This window comes from Kwoniella shandongensis, chromosome 11, assembly GCF_008629635.2.
Source record: "Kwoniella shandongensis chromosome 11, complete sequence".
NCBI lineage: Eukaryota > Fungi > Basidiomycota > Tremellomycetes > Tremellales > Cryptococcaceae > Kwoniella > Kwoniella shandongensis.
In genome coordinates, this window is record NC_089297.1 from 472,838 (window position 1) to 489,159 (window position 16,322).

The 16,322-nt window shown below is 51.3% G+C and overlaps 1 protein-coding gene across 1 annotated transcript; it reads right to left on the reverse strand.

Annotated features, from left to right (window-relative positions):
• Positions 1–301: 301 nt before the first annotated feature.
• CI109_106052 (uncharacterized protein) lies at positions 302–15,976 on the reverse strand (the record flags this gene model as incomplete). The annotated part of the gene is made up of 13 exons (XM_065967765.1): positions 302–3,567; positions 3,623–3,948; positions 4,021–6,884; positions 6,933–7,077; positions 7,131–7,357; positions 7,415–7,605; positions 7,661–8,252; positions 8,306–10,570; positions 10,625–10,684; positions 10,736–13,148; positions 13,422–15,015; positions 15,067–15,503; positions 15,555–15,976. The coding sequence occupies 13 exons, from the start codon at positions 15,974–15,976 to the stop codon at positions 302–304; spliced, it is 14,802 nt and encodes a 4,933-aa protein (XP_065823837.1).
• Positions 15,977–16,322: the final 346 nt, after the last annotated feature.

Consider the following 16,322-nt stretch of genomic DNA (forward strand, 5'->3'; position numbering starts at 1 on the left):
TTCACACGTCTTATAATGCTTCGCTATTTACGCTTCCGGCGTGGTACTGAATACTGAATGTGCATATGCTATTGTTTAAAATCTACTGTACATACAAATTATCGTAACGTGAACTGATAACCAAAAGAGACACCGTCCGAGATGCACCGAAAGAGACTGAAACAAACGTGACTAATACCGTAATTGACCACAGAGATGACCATCTATAACAAGCAGACAGATCAGCAAACAATTACTCTTACATATTAACATTATGCTAACTCACCATCCAACTCCCCAACCACCACTTCCAGCCGCCTGCCTACTCGTTAGATTGCGACACTCTCGTCATCCACTGTCTCAACGTATCTGCCAACACGCCCGGCAGCGCCTCCACATCACGCAAAACGACATAGAATTCGAAGGGGAAAGTATCGAGATAACGTTGCATTTCCAACTTCATCTCGCCGCCGACATTCTTGTATTCGACCGTCTGCATCGACAAGATACTAGGTCGGGCTGCCGCAGCAGCAGTGGCAGACGCAGCGGTCGAAGTGGCTGGAGTGGTTGTTGTTTGGTGTAAGGAGTCGACGATGATGAAGACGATCATGACTCTTTCTTCGATGGCTCTCCTGAGCAACCTCCTCAATTTGGCATGATCTTGGCATACTCCGTCGGAGATGATGATTTGCAATTGCCACAAGTCTGGCGCTGTCGAGCTCATCGCATTACCACTTCTCGCTTCGGCCAAATACGTCAAAGTCCTCTCGACAAGACTAGCGACGTCGGTTTTGTGTTGATCGAATTTGAAACTTGACATCACTTTGGCTCCGTCCGAATCTGTGAAACCACCTTCTTTGAATGGATGGAGGATATCGACCGATTCACCGAATTTCGCAATGGACACTTGTCCAACTTCGAGCTTGTTCATAGCTTGCGAAACCAATGCGAGAGTTTGATAAGCCAAATCCACCGAGTGGGATTCCGACATCGATCTCGAATCGTCCAAACTGAGCAGGACTTGATACTCTCGTCGGGAGGGTTTGGTCCTTCGAAGCCAGATCTTGTCTTTGGTGTATTCTGATGCGATGTAAGGAATGATCTTCCGCATGTTCAACCGTTTACCGGTCCGGAAATCACCTTGTAATCGAGTAGCCAAGGTTGGTTCGAGGATAAGTCGCAATTGCTCGCAGAGAGCATAGGACAGATCACTGGTCATGGAGGCGTATCGTCGCCAAATGTCCTCGGCAACGGATTGTTGTCCCGCGATGATGGCCGAATCGACGAGGTTGAGTTCTGGTTCGTCGACCTCAATCTCCGGTTTGATGTCGGTGGGTTCGACACCATCTTCCAGATCTTCGAGATCCACGTCCATCGCTTCGTCGGAAGGACCACCATCGGGTCGACCCCCGATATCCGCTTGTGTCAAGGCTTTCTCCTCTCGTTCTCGCTCGCCTTCAGGTTCCGCTCGAGTTCGATGATTCGCCTCCTTCTCCTTCTGCTCGTGAGCGTCATCGTCACCTTCCTGCTCATCATCATCTTCCATACCCCTCTGAGCCTCGTCACCTTCAGCCTGTTCTTCATCGACGATGTTGAGATCCTCCAACTTCTGCCTCTCCTCTTCACCAGCCGCACCGAGAGCTTGTGTATCGTCTTCTCTCTCCTCATCCTCTTTGACGTACTCGACCTGTCCCGCAGCTTCTTGAGGAGCTTGTTGATCGTCCGTAGGTTGATCTTTCTCCGGGTCTTCTTGCTGCGAGAGGATCTCGTCTCGTCTTCGTCTGATCTCCTTGAGGATGTCGCCGAGACTTCGGGATGCTTGAGGAGGTGCAGAACCATCTGCTGGTAGAGGAGCGCCAGATGAATCGGTTGGTCCGTCTGCTTGCTGTTGGTCGGAAGAGGGGCCTTGTTGTTCTTGGCTTTGGGGGGCAACGCCATCCTGACCTTGAGCTTCCGCTTCCATATCGTCTTCTTTCTCTCCGTCCTCCTTCTCCTTGTCTTCTTTGGTCTCACCCTCAACTCCACCACTCACACCTTTCCCGACTTCTGACTCTTGCGCCTGCTCATTTGACGCAGCGACATCTACGTCCTGCTCCATCTGAGCCTCTTCTTCCGTCTCATCCTCGCCCTGACCAGTTGCCGGGGGAGCGTCTTCAGCCATCTCGCCGTCATCTTCGTTTGTCATATCCACGTCCTTCTCTTCTCCCTCTCCTTCATCCTGATCTCCATCGTCACCATTCATGGACAAATCGTCATCGAGACCTTCGTTATCATCGCCTTCACCTTCTTCACCTTCGTCGTCAAAGTTGAGATCTTCGGGAAGGTCGAGCGTGTCACCTTCTGGTACAGCGACTTCAATCTGGTCTTGTCCGGCCTGTTGTTCTTCCTCTCCATCTCGTTCTTCGCCCATCACTTCTTCGTCTTCCATCTCTTCTCCTTCTTCATCTCCGCCTTGATCATCGTCACCCTTCTCCTGCTCCTGCTTACTTTCTTGACCTTCTTCGCCCTCCTTGCCTTCTTCTTTGTCTTTCTCCTTCTTATCGTCTTTCGCCTCCTTTCCTTCCTTCTCCTTGGCCGTCATCTCCGACTCTCCTTCTTCCTCTTTCGTATTCTGGTCCATGACCTCGTCCGAACCATCATCTTTCTTCTCTTCCTCCTTCTCATCTCCCCAGAACTTCTCATCCACAGCTCCTGGATCGAGCGGGTCGACATCACCAACATGTTCGTCGTGATCCTCTTCCTCTTCTTCATCACTCTCATCACCATCTTCTCCTTCTCCTTTCTCTTTCCCGTCATCCAACTTGCCTTCGAAATCCTCATCCATACTAAACGCATCGTCATCGTCTTCATCGTTCTTGCCCTTCTCCTCTTGTTCTTCCTCTTCTTCACCTTGTAATCCCTCAACTTGCGATTCCTCCTTGATCTCCGATGAGACATTCTTCTCACCGGAACCCGTACCCATACCGGTCCCTTCGACAGTATCTCCATCTTCACCTTCTCCACCATCTTGCGATTCCTCAGAAGGTTTACAGAATCCCTTCTGGGCAAGATCGAGCATCAACCGACCGACCACGTAAGACAGCTTGTAGGTGGCCTTGATAGTGTGGAGATGGGTGGAAACGGATCGCGCGTATGATTCGGCGAACGCCTCGACGAAGGGGATGACACGCGCCAAACATTCAGGTGCGATTGACGATGCCTGACCTTCAGAAAGGAGTTCTTGAGAAAAAGAGACGATACGGTCAACCACGTCGGCGACTCGAAGCGAGAGAGTGAAGTTTCGCTGTTCTTTCAATTCCGTAGGGATGTGAGGATACTCGTCATCCTCCTCTTTCTTGGAAGATACAGGCGCTTTCATCTGCTGAGCAACGACGAGAAGTGACTGGATGATCGCATCGCTCTTCACCCAAGCGGAAGAAGACAAGGTCTCTGAGCTGATCGGTTGGTTTGCGGCAGTCATCGATCGGACCATGTCGATCACAGGAGACAAGAGATGTCGGAACTCGGGCGAGGCGACCAATTGTGATTCGAAGCGATCGATCAGTTTGGCTTGGATATGGTTGGCCATCTCAAGCAGAGCAATTTCGTCTGTAGAATGCTGTCATCAGATACCACCCGAGCTAGACGAATGCGAGATACTCACCATGAGTGAACAAGAAGCACTGGGCAGACTTTGCCTGGTCCAGAGCCAACGACAAAGCCTTGATCAACAGACTCGTCTCCTGTCTTAGCTCATGCAAAGCAGTCAGATCATTCGTCTGTACCTGAACACCTTGCAGTTCTCGAAGTTGTCGAATACCTTCCTCCACTTCCCGAAGCGCGTTGTGAATCTGACATGTATTAGACTCTGCCTCAACGAGCGAGTCGAAAAGGGTTTGACCGCTGGCAATGGAGGTGGATTTGGAACAGTGTCGGAATCGTTCGAGCATTGTGGATAACTTCGAGAGCGATTGCAGTTGTGTTGCAACACTAGGCGAGGCGCAGAACATAGGTCAGTACAAGGTACACATAGCGACACATATCGTCCGGTTGGAGACTCACCGATCTCTCTCTGTCAGAGCTGTAGCATAGACCGATTCAACGAAACCTATACCTCGCTGCAGGTCTTGCGAGTTGATATCGGGATTATGTCCATTGAAAGCCAATCTCAAAGCCGACATCAACACCTCCATCCTATGATGGTACCCATCGATCTTCCTGACTCCAGCTACGTCGAAAGAATCCGGCAAACCATCCGTGAAGATCGCAGGTCGACTCGCCAACCACGTGATAGATTGTTGGCGACCCAATTGGTCCGCTCGAACATTTTGCGAGAAACCGGATGCTCGAAGGGCTTTGAGCAAGTCCGCAAATGCCTTTCGCTTTCGACTAGCAAGATTGTTGATGATTTTGGTGTTCTCCTTCGTCAGAGAAGAAGGCGTCTCTTTCGCCAACGCAGCGGCTGTCTCGATGATGTCCATCGCCATTGAATCAAGGGTTGTAGCCGTTGTGTCAGATAACGCATCGCGAACCCGAGCATGAACGGTAGTGTACCGATATAGAGTATCGTCAAGTCGAACAAGATGGTCCGGTAAAGCTTCACCAGATTGTTTTCTCGCCTCGAGAGCTTTCTCAGGCAGAGGAGAAACCTCGAACAATATCGTGGAGGCGAAATCGGTCTGTACGGCCGCTTCTTGAGGAACGATACCGTTCAACTCTCCCATAGCCGGTCCGACAGGTTGTCGAAGTAGATCTCTGAACTTTCGAATGCTTCGATGTAAGTGTCGATGCGAGTTGACAGCACTGGCCTTGAGTGCATAAACATTCACATCTTTCCAGCTAGCGAGTCGGACGAAATCCTTGATGGCCTTGTCGATGACTGATCGTTGGGTACCCATGGAAGTCATAACTCGCGGTTCAAAGAGACGAGCGTTAGCAATGAGGTTGTGCAACATCATCGCGACGCTGGACATCTCCGGAGCATGAGATACGAGGTCTGTTGCCATACGTTCGAAGGATGCAAGGAGATTAAGTCGCGCACTGAATTGACCGAATGAACTGGTGTTGATGTATGTCGATACCATTGGCAAAACTTCCTCGATATGCTTGGTCATATCCTTGGTACTGACAGCACCATGGATGAGCGCCCCGTATAGTCGAAGGGTCCACTCGTTATCCTGAGCCACAAACTGAGCGGCTTGATCGTCGAGTAATCGCATCCAAGATGCCAATTCAAGTCTTCGCCAATCGATGATAAGTTTCGAGGTCTCATCTCTGAACGAGCTGAGCGAGTTATCACGATTCGCGTAACCTTCCCAATCTTCTGTATGGAGGAGCAGTTGTTCCATAGCCGACAGGATCTCAGCTACTGGACTTCGAGAGTCCAGCTTGAGAGTACGTTCACATCGTTCTCGGATATGTTGAAGAACCATCTGTTCTGGCCATTCGTCAATGAGGAAATCGAGTCGCTTGATCAATCGCACAAGGATAGAATGCGCTTTTCGAACTTCAGGTTCATTAGGCGAAAGGTAGAAGTTGGGCGACAAAGGGGAGGTCTTGACTTCGGTCTGACGTCGGTGGAGCAACGCAACTTGGTATGCCAGACTTGTAGTATCAAGATGTTCGTCAAACTTCGACACATCAAATTCGTTGTGAAGCGTTTCGTCCACCATACCCTTGAGCATCGTCGCAGATGAAGTCTGTTCGTTTCCAAAGACACGCAGCACGATATCGTGGAAAGCTGCCACCTGAGATGTCAGGAAGCCATGACGATCCTCCTTATCGGAGCTTGCGTCCTCCTTCTTGACCACAGCATCTTCGGCTCCGGCGTCCTCATATTGAGGGAAAAGTTCCGCAAACTCTTTCTCTTCCTGCTCGATATCCGAGAGAACCTCGTTGTCCGTCTTTTTGACTCGGTAGAGCGACTCGGCTGCTTGAGCATCTTGCTGTTCTCGCAGTCGTACCGCACTCCAAGTTTGGTATAGGTGATCAAGTCGCTTGATGAGATTGGGCAAATGTCGATCTCTCTGCTGTTTCGTATCAAGTTCATACAAATGCGCAGCGGCTGCCAGCAACTCCGTGGGAACACCAGTCGCTTTGTCAACTGGACCATTGACAGTAAGACGCTGGAGTTGTCGAACACCTGATGCGAGAGGGAACGTGACTGCTGCTGAGACAGTTGTGGGGGATTGCGCTTTTCGAAGTTCGGTCTCTCGAGCTATGCAGCGCAAGCCGAACTTGCCCAGCAGGACAGCAGTGACGATCGGTTGAACGAGGTCGGCCAAAGTCTCGTAGTTTGATGACAATCGCCGAATGAAAGCTTGAGAAGCAAGTTGGAAGTCGTGCTCTCGAGGGAAAGCTTGGGGATGTCCATCTCGCAAAGCCGTCGACAGGTCGTTAATTCGGGTTTCCGCATATGGATCATTGAGGAAAGCATGTACCTCGCTGAAAAGGTAGGATAATTGCTCAGCATCGGAAGGTCGTTCCAATGCAGGTCCGAGTGCAGCTTGATCATCTTCTAGTGCTGAGACTCGTTGGTGAATGCCGGCTACTCGATCAGAGTCGCTGACGCCCTTGATAGCCACCTCTGCAGTCTGTACTGCTGACAACTCCTCCTTGACCAATGAAAGTCGACTATCAAGAACTTCTCCAAGGAGACTTCGACGGACTCCCGGATCGATAGGGATGTTGGTAACGTATAGATCGAGGAGGAAGCGGGAAGCCGCGAGCCACAATGTTCCGATGAGAGCTAGGTTCTGAGAGTCCTCGGAGACGGCTTTGAGGACTGGGACGATTCGCTGGCTCAGACTGTCCCGCAAGTAAATTGTCGACTCTTGTGCTGTGGTGGAAAGGGAAGAGGTAATCTGTGTGAGGACGACTGAGGCATCGTCTGTGGACTCGCAAGACATCCCAAATGCAGTACAGATCTGTTATTGAGGGTCAGCGAGGGTCTTCACCAAGGAGTGCCTACTCACCAAGCCAATACAACCCAAGACCAAGCTCAACGCATCCTTCCTCCTGTCCTCCGCCTGCTTAGCACTCCACAAGACTGACTTGAGGGAGAATCGCAAAGCGTCATCCTGTTCAGGAATCTCCACCATCTTCACACCTTCCGTCACACTGTAGGTTTATCAGTAATCAGACCATATCCGCAATATGGATCAGTCACTCACCTGAATCGCAGAGCTGAAGCAAGTTTGACAGGCTTGAACAAATCTGCAGGACCATCTAGGCGTTCACCAGTGGTATCGGCGTGATCCCATAATCTCTGCATCCAGCTCGACATAGCTTGGAAGACGATCGACGGATTTTGCACAGAGCCGAAACTCCTTTGCAGTGAGAGTAGAGATGGAATCTCGACTTGTCGATCTTCGAGTATGACGTCGAGAGTATCTTTGCTCTGAGACTATGTCCGACTATCAGCAGATGATGCAGGAGAGTCAAGCGGTGAACTTACTCTGGGTAGTAACATGGCAAGTTCCAAGCTGTTGAGAACAGCCCAGTTGGTCCACTGCGACGCAATTTCGCGGACTTCAGGCTCGGAAGAACCTGTAGTCAATAACAGACTCTGCAGTTCCGCAACGGCCTCAGCAGATGGTGACTTGTCGCACATCGCCGCAAGCGCTTGAAGGACAGAACCTCGAAGTGCTGAACGTCGGGTCAGCTGTGCATTCGACAAACGAAATGAAGACTGATCACTTACCTGGATCTCGAATAGTTTTTGCCATCTGAGCCAATTTGGCGACCTCCGCGATACCTGCCAAATCACTCTGCACATCTCTGAACAACATCCAAATCTGAGTCTGACCCATACCCGTCGTGAGCTGTACAGCTTTCGCCAGACTCTGCAGCATCTCCAATACGGGTGCAAGCGCTGCGATATCCTTGATTTCCTCATCGAGCCAACTTGCCAACAGCTTTGTCGACGAATAATCGAATGTGGTACTCTTAGCATGCTCCTCGATGAGTTGTACGTAGACCGAGATACGTTCTAGTTTTTCGAGCAAGCTGGTATCGCCGTTCGTGAGGATAGCGGGAAGTTGTTGTCGGATCATGACACGGAAAGTACCAGTGAAAGGATAAACATCCTTTCCAGCTTGTTCCTTGTTTCTCGTCGGACCACGACGAACCGAAGCTGCAGATGTTGCAAGGACAGTCTTCGCATTGATCGGATCTGCAACCCACGCTTGAAGGTGTTCATGTCGGATCTCGTTGCGAAGGAGGATTTGCAAGGCAGCGAAGATGGCTCCTCGGAGCTCAGCTCGCACGTTCGGGTTGAGAGACGGGTCGACGGACTGCGCTTTTTGGTTAGCTATTGTATGAGAGCAAGAGAACAATATGTACTCACCAATGACGACGCAAAGTCCACTTGAAGCTTCTGTACATCCTTGATCTGCTCGACAGCACTGTCGATGATAGCAGGCAGTGGTCCCTCATTCAAGATTTGAGCAGCGGTCGAATACAACTTGTTCTGGTCTGCCACCGAAAGATCGTATCGCGTGAGATATGGGATGACCTTTTGACTCTGTATCGAGACGTTGTTCGCAACGACCGATGCGACCAGACTAGTACTCGGTTCTGCCTCGGATTCAGTCCCAGTCGCTGAGTCGAGTACCTTGGTCGATCGAAGTAACGAATGGTCGGCCAGAGCGAAAGGTTGCTTGACCTCGCCCACTTGGTGGTCAGGAGAGGCGACATACAACTCGACACCTCGATTTCTCATGGCTCTTGACAGCTCTCCATACCTCGGATCATAAGTCATGAACAATCTGAAGTCCTGATGAGGAGACAATACTTCCGGACTACCGCTCGACGATCCTTTCTCGCTCAGAACCAAAGTACCGTTGGTCTCACAAAGACTATTGAGTCGATCAAGGACCGAGGCGCTGCACAGATTGGCATCGGAGATGAGGAACCATCCTCCGTTCTTGATAGCGTGGATCAGTTGGCCGTCGACCCATGCAAATCCAGCCGAATTGGAACTGGCTTTGACGAGGTCGTTGATAGCGAGTTGAGCGGCGAATGTGTCGACGTACGCCTGGACATCTACGAGTGCGTTCTCCAATACATCTTGGAAGGCCAGAACGGCAGTGGGATCGTGTGAGACATGACATCGTTGTCGAGCAGCGGCAATTTCGTCAAGTCGTCGTAGGATTGCAGGGTTGAAGTCCGCAACGTGAATGATATGGTCGAAGACTCCGCGATAGGCTCGGTCTATCAATCGACCTAGATCTTGCTGTTCGAAACTACCCAAGATCTCCGAAGTATCGACTCCAGGATGCATTGCGAACTCGCCCAAGTCTCGTCCTGCACCTTCGGCAAGTCCTCGTACCAATGATCGCTTCCCAACACCGCTCTCACCAGCGAGGATGACAAGCCATCCAAGTTCGATAGCCTTGAGAACGGATTGCGAGATGTCCAGGTGGTGGTGATGGAGCTGAACGTCGATGGTAGACTTTCCGCCTCTTTGGATGAGCGAATGACCGACCTGCATCCAAGATGGTGTGAGATATGGGGTGGGACGGGTCGTGTCCACCTTGCGTTCGAAGATCCTCTCGAAGATCTCCGTGACAGCTTCACGATCCCGTTCATTCCTGAATCGTTGTCGATAGACCATCCAGAAGTATTCGACTGGGTGTTCGGTCTTCTCTAGACCGTTCGGAGAGGAAAGCAAACTGAACCATCGGAACAGATCTCGCAAGTTGAATTCCCAAGGACTTCCTTCTCGTCCGATCATCCTAGACACCATCGTCTGTTCTCGCATGACTTCGTTGAACGATATCATCTTCTCGATAGTTTCCGTGGGCATAGGGTGCAAGTCCCGACAGATGATCATCAGATCGTCAGGGGTATGTTCTTGTAGGTATACCTTGGTGAATCGGTTGAGGAATGACTTCGGGAGACCCTTACGACCACCACCTTGTTGAAGCGGGTTTTGAGCAGCGAAGATGCGGAACTCGGGATGTCGGTCGAAAGACTTGCCCAATTCGGGGATGAACACGGTTCCTCGATGATCAAGCACTGCGTTGAGACCCTCCAATACGGTCTGCGAAGCGAGGTTCATCTCGTCAAGTAGAACCCAATCGCCCTTTTGCATTGCGTCGAGGAAAGCAGCATCTCGCCATTGGAATTCTCCTGGCTGACCACCTTCAACCGGAAGATCGGAACCGAAAAGATCGATCAGATCGGTTTGGTCGGACAAATTGATACGTTGTAGTTGGTGACCTGCCACGGCTGCTAAAGCAGAGACAAGACTTGTCTTTCCAACACCGGGACTTCCTTCTAAAAGTATAGCTTTCGGTAACTGACATCCTCGAACAAGTCGCATCGTGTTGAGGGCCGTGGTGGGTGCCTCGAAGCGGAAACTCGTCTTTCTCCACTGGTCGCGACCTCTAGAGATCGAGAAGTCACCAATCGACACGCTCTCTGGGCCAATCTGGACAGAGAGGTCTGAGGCGATATGAACGCTTTTGGCGCCGTTCAGACCGGAGGAGAAGTGATCAAGCTGTGTCAAGCAATCCTGTCGCAGCGTAGCTACAGAAGAGGTAGACATGCCAGCTACTTGAGGTAACGACTCGAGACCGTCAATGAGGACCATTTGGCCACCGTGATGCTGTGTCGTTGATCATCAGAATGTCTCCTATAAGGGAAATCTTACGGTACTTACGAAAGCTTGTGCCGGATTGAGACCCTTGGTGAACATGTCATTGCTGAAGTTCACCCAAGCCTAAGTAAAATGTCAGCATTGGTGTCCAACGAGTAGCGATTGATTGCTCACCAAGATATCTCGCAGACCAAGTCCAGCAGAATCTCCTAACCTATCTCCAAACCAAAGGAAGTAGTCGAGGATCAACGGTCCACAAGGCTTCAGCTCATCATGCTTCCATGATTGGCCAATAATCTGGAGCAAGTCTCCTCTATCATTGAGCGCGGGAACCCAGATCTCCGTGAATCTGTTTCTCAAAGCGGGAGAAAGCTCCTTCTTTCCGAAATCGCCCCCTGGGTTCATGGTCGCAACGACGTGGAAAGCCTCGTTGGCGACTATGGTCGCTTCGTCGATGTCCACACCGCCTTTCTCGGCCAGAACAAGAGTTCGTCCCGGCTCGAGAACGGAGTTGAGTCTTTCAAGGACCGAGTCATCCGCAAGGGACACCTCATCGAGTAGGAGCAGATCACCCGCTGTCATTGCGTGAACGAGGGGACCGTCGGACCACTCGAAGAGCGCCGAAAGCTGCTTCAATTCGGTCTGACATTGATCTACCACTTGTTGTTCCACGTCACTGCGCTTCGACAACTCCGAACAAGCGGCAAGGATCTCGTCTTCGGTTGACCAAGACGACAATTCGGTGTATTGGCTGAGTGCGGCGCAGATCTTGGCTCTTCGCTCGGGACGGTTTCTAACAGGTCGTTGACTTCCCAGAAGGTCCGCAGTCTCCATGTTCTGGTGACAATTGACGCCTACGAGATTTTGACCAAACATCTGCGCGACGACTTCGCACACCGACGTCTTTCCACAACCTGTTTCACCCACGAGAAGGACCGGTTCATTGTGCGCGAGAGCAGCTGCTACGAGACCGAAGAGACGCTGCATCGCTTTCGTCCACACCATATTGGTCTTCGGTAATGTCGATATCGGCATTCGAGATAAGAGACCGCTGAATTCGTCGAGAAGGCCGTACATGTCGTCGTTGATAGTCACTTTCATGACTTCCTCAATGACTTGCTTAATAACCACCTTGTCTTCGTCGTGTCTGGCTCGCTCTGCAAGAAGCATGTAACCGTCTTCAGCGAGTTGCTGATACCCTACGGCGCCTCGCTCAGCCCATCTGAACAAGTCTCGCAGGGTTGCGAATGACTGCTTCGACTCGAAAACTCGAGATGCTTGTCGTCGGTGTCGCAGCTCCTCGAAAACTTGAACAATCTTTCGAGCGTATGATGGGGCAATCTGACATCGCTGACAGAGGATGGTTTCCAACTCGTCTTTGGGAACGTCGTCAAAGTGTACCTCGAGGAATCGGTTTCTGAACGCTCGAGACAAGACTTTTCGACCAGCGTACAAACCTGGAGGGTTTTGAGTGGCGAACAGGATAAAGTTGGGGTGCGGCTTGATCACTTCCTGCGTCTCGGGAATAACTAACTCTCTGTTGTCGTCTAGAAGTCGGTTCAACGCTTCAAGCACATCGGTGGGAGCCAAATTCAACTCATCGAGCACGATCCAATGACCTTGCTTGACTGCAGTGACCAACAAACCCTCTTGAAAGACGAGGTTGCCAGTGTGTGGATCCGTAACGTATGTACCAAGGTACTCCTGGATATCGGTGTGTTCGTGATTGTTGATACGAACGAATCGATGGCCGGTTTGCTTGGCAAGGAATTCGACAGCGCTAGTCTTTCCCGCCGAGGTAGGACCTTGAATCAGAACTGGATATCGCTTGGTGAGGATCACTCGAGCAAGATCAGACAGTTTGGCTTGGACGGAGGAGGTGATGATGTAACGAGATTCTGGCGAGGGTGGAAGAGGACCCTTTTTGAGCCAGAAAGGTCCAAAGCGAACGAAATCGTCAGGATCCATGGATGAGGGAAGGGTAGGGATCTGGGCAAGGACAGCACGAGCGTTCTTCATCGGTGCGAGAATGAATCGTTCCCCGACTTCGTGTGCTATTCGAGCGCTAGAGGCGTCCAGTGACATGGTGAAGGCCATGAGGAAGCCTTCCCAGAGTCCTCGTCGGAGTCCGAAAAGCGGGGCACTCTCTACTGCGAATGTCAGAGCTCGAGCAAGAGTTCTCATGCTGAAATGAGGAGCCGCGTTGGACCCGTCGACAATCTCCTTTGCAGCTGACAGCTTCTTGAGAGTTGTGTATAGCTCGGCCACATCAAGAATGACGCTTTTGTCGCCCGCAACTGCATCGCCAAGGTATTGAGAGACGATAGCAATGAGTGCTTCTCGGTCATCGTCAGGCGGAGGCACGTATAGCTCGGTGAATCTCGATCGAAGATTAGGGGGTAGATCTTTCTTGCCGACATCGGTAGCGGGGTTCATACAGGCGAACAGTCGGAATTCGGGATGTCGTACGATTGGCTCAACGTCTCCTCGTTCTGTCAGCACAAGCGAGGCAGAAGGTCCTTCGAGGATCGTAGAGATCGCTTCCAGCGTTTCTTGAGAAGCGAGGTTGACCTCATCGAGCAGGATCCTAATTCGGTCAGTTTAAGTTATAACGGTCTCACTCACCACTCTCCCGATTTCATAGCCTTGACTAGCGGACCTTCGACGAAAGAGAAGACGAGCTTGCTGTTCATCTTGACATGATGAAGATCGAAATCAGATATGTCTACCAGGAGTGATTGCCACTGGACTGCGACTTTGGTGGCTTTCGTGATCTTCCTTCGCTTCAGCGGAGCACCCTCTGCAGGGGCTGGTACGTCACTGTAAAAGTCAGCAACGTCACTTGTTCATTAAAGCTTACCTTTCGCCTTTGCCAAGCTTGTCAATCGCTCGTCGAGCGGATGACGCCCAAAGATCGGCGCATCGACCCCACTTTCGTCCACCCAGAGCTCGGGATGCTGCTTCGACATAAGCACCATTCTGCGACTTTGCCATGCTGAAGGTGTCGCAGAAGAGCCGCTGCCATCTAAAGTGCAATTGTCTCGCAGCAATGGAGGCGTCGATAGGCTTGAAGCCACCCAACAAATCGCTGCTTTCGGTCTGCATTGACAAGTTGAGAACGGTGAGGGGCTTTCGTACGATCGAGGCGATGTGCTGAACAGCAGTAGTTTTACCGGTACCTGTCTCACCGACGAGGAGGGTCGGCTCTCCTAAAGCCAACGAGACAGCCACACGTTCGAGGAGGATCAAAGAGGGTCGGGTGAGGGCGAATGGTCGAGACGAAGATGGAGCTTCGCGTCGAGTAGATGGCACAATTTCAGTCACGACACGACCGATGTGCAATTGTCGAGAACCCGGGCTGACTTCCAAAGTGGGTCTCCTGCTGTCAAGCGCGGTAGTACGATCTGCATCCATGCCTAGACCGGTGGCAACAATTTCGATCATCTGCGCCTTTTTCTCCAGGGAGGTGCCTTTGCCGTCGAGGGAAGCCACGAAGATATCGACAGCTTCCAGGAAGATCTCATCCTGCAATACGGAGTTGGACAGAGGTCCTGCTCCAGACTGTTCCAACGCAGCGAGAGCCGCAGACGATGGAAGATTGCGCTCAACTCTGGCACACCATTTCTCCAGATCTCGTAGACCAATATCACGAGCCTTGACTTGGCCGGACAATTGATCAAACGGTCTAAGCTGGTGCCAGATATGCACAAGCGCCGTGAGGATGGACGTAGGAAGTCGTTGGAATCGTGCAGTGAGGATCGCGAGGATGTCCTCGTCGGATGGAGCTTCAAGCCGAACCTCGTGGAAGATGTGATGACCGAAGAAGGTAGGGACAGCGTATCCTTGACGAGTGGTTCTGGTGGCGAAAAGGGCGAATCCGTCGCCCGCCTCGATGTCTTCTCGGCCGGATATTGTCAGTCGGGCTCTCCTTCCTGGTCGTCCTGGTCTGAGACTTCTCGCAATGCCAGCTAAGGTAACAAGCATCTCCGTGCTTCCTCTGTCGACATCCTCGAAAACGACCCATCTTCCAGCTCGAATGGCTTTGGCCAGAGCACCTTCCATCCATTCGAATGTGCCAGGATTTGTAGGCGACGATACGTATGTCCCGATCAGACTCTTGACGTCGATCGAGGTGTCGGCGAGAGGAATAGTGAGGATACGGCTGGTTGGTTGTTGTGAGGGATGGAGCGTAGAGGAGAGGTATTGCACGATGTGGGTTTTACCAGATGAAGGGGAGGATGTGAGGAGGATAGGGAGGCCCAGCTGAATCAAGGGGCATAGTGACTGCAGCGCCGCATCGGTAGGGGCAGTTCGAACGTGGAGTGTGGGAGATGCGGCAACACCTGCTGAGCGGAACAATAACCTGTCCGCAATGACCGTAACATGAGGGGAGAGGTCGGTAGGGGGAATGATGGGAAGGTGCGAGAATGCGTAGTCGTGGATCACTTGTCGAGCTAGGATGGGGTTAGAGAGAGGTCCGAAAGGGTAATGAAAGCACAACTCACCAGTTTCGATTCTTCGGGCTTCCAGCAAAGGCAACATCCATCCATCGATTCGAACTTGTCTGATCTGCATTTCGCTTGAAGGCAGCTTGGCGAGCTCGAACCCATACAGGATCTCGGCATTGACCTTGTCCACTTCTCCTACACACTCCTTCTCCATCTGCATACGGGTCTCTTCGCTAAGACCGCGTTGCTTCGACAGGACCTGTATGGCAAGTAATCGCACACCCCGATCGGCATGCTTGGTTCGAAGTGCGTGTAAAGGAGCGACGGGCCATTGATGTCGGGAAGCGATATGTGGACCTGCGATGAGAAGACGAAGGTAGGATAGAAGAAGAAGATGAAGTCGTTCAGGGGAGGCTGTCTCGAGCTGATCGTGGGGGACAACGGATAGGGGAGAGGACAGGAAGGGGGATTTGAGGATGAATGCGGTGATAAGGCTAATGGAGAGACGTTAATAGAGATCGCAAGCGCCGATGCGTTAGACTCACCTCCAAAGTTCTGGATGAAGTTCCGAGAGTGATGCCAAAGTGAAAAGTCTTCTCTCGACCATCGCATGATCCGCGAATGCAGAATCATCCAACCACCTAGCAAACAGATCTATGGCAATCGGTTCGAACCGAGCATGGACGAAGTTTGATACACCCTCATAGGCAGCTAACATTGACAGGGCGTCGAGTAGCTGAGAAGTGGAGGTAGACCCATCTATTGATGAGGCATAGTCGAAAACGATTCGTGGTACCGATACGGGAGCGGAGTGCGAGGGGGACGATAGACCGATGTCTCCTAGAAATTGATTGACTTGGTGACGAAGATCAAGGTGAAGGGGAGAAGTGATGGGAGCAGGGCTGTCCACTGACAGGACAGACATGCTTGTAGAAGCTTCGACTTCCATCATGCGATCGTCCTCCATGTCTCTGGGTATATGTCGTTCAAATTTGGTCCTCTCAAGGAGGATGTTTGTGTGAACGAGAAGTTATACACGGCCATTACAGAAATTTAAGAAAGTGGACGTCAGTGACTGCCACGGAGATTGACACGGTCTCCGATTCCAAGGTGGAGGTAAGCTGTATCATCACACGTGTTATTAAATCGTGCAGTAATCCTTATCAAACTAGGAACAAGGTGATTGATTACCTGCCTCCACCTCCACTTTGACTTGTCCATCACGACATTGTGCCCATAGATAGATTGACCAATGACTAAGATCAATATCCCCATCTATTCTTACCCTACTCTCAGTCAATCATTTATATCCG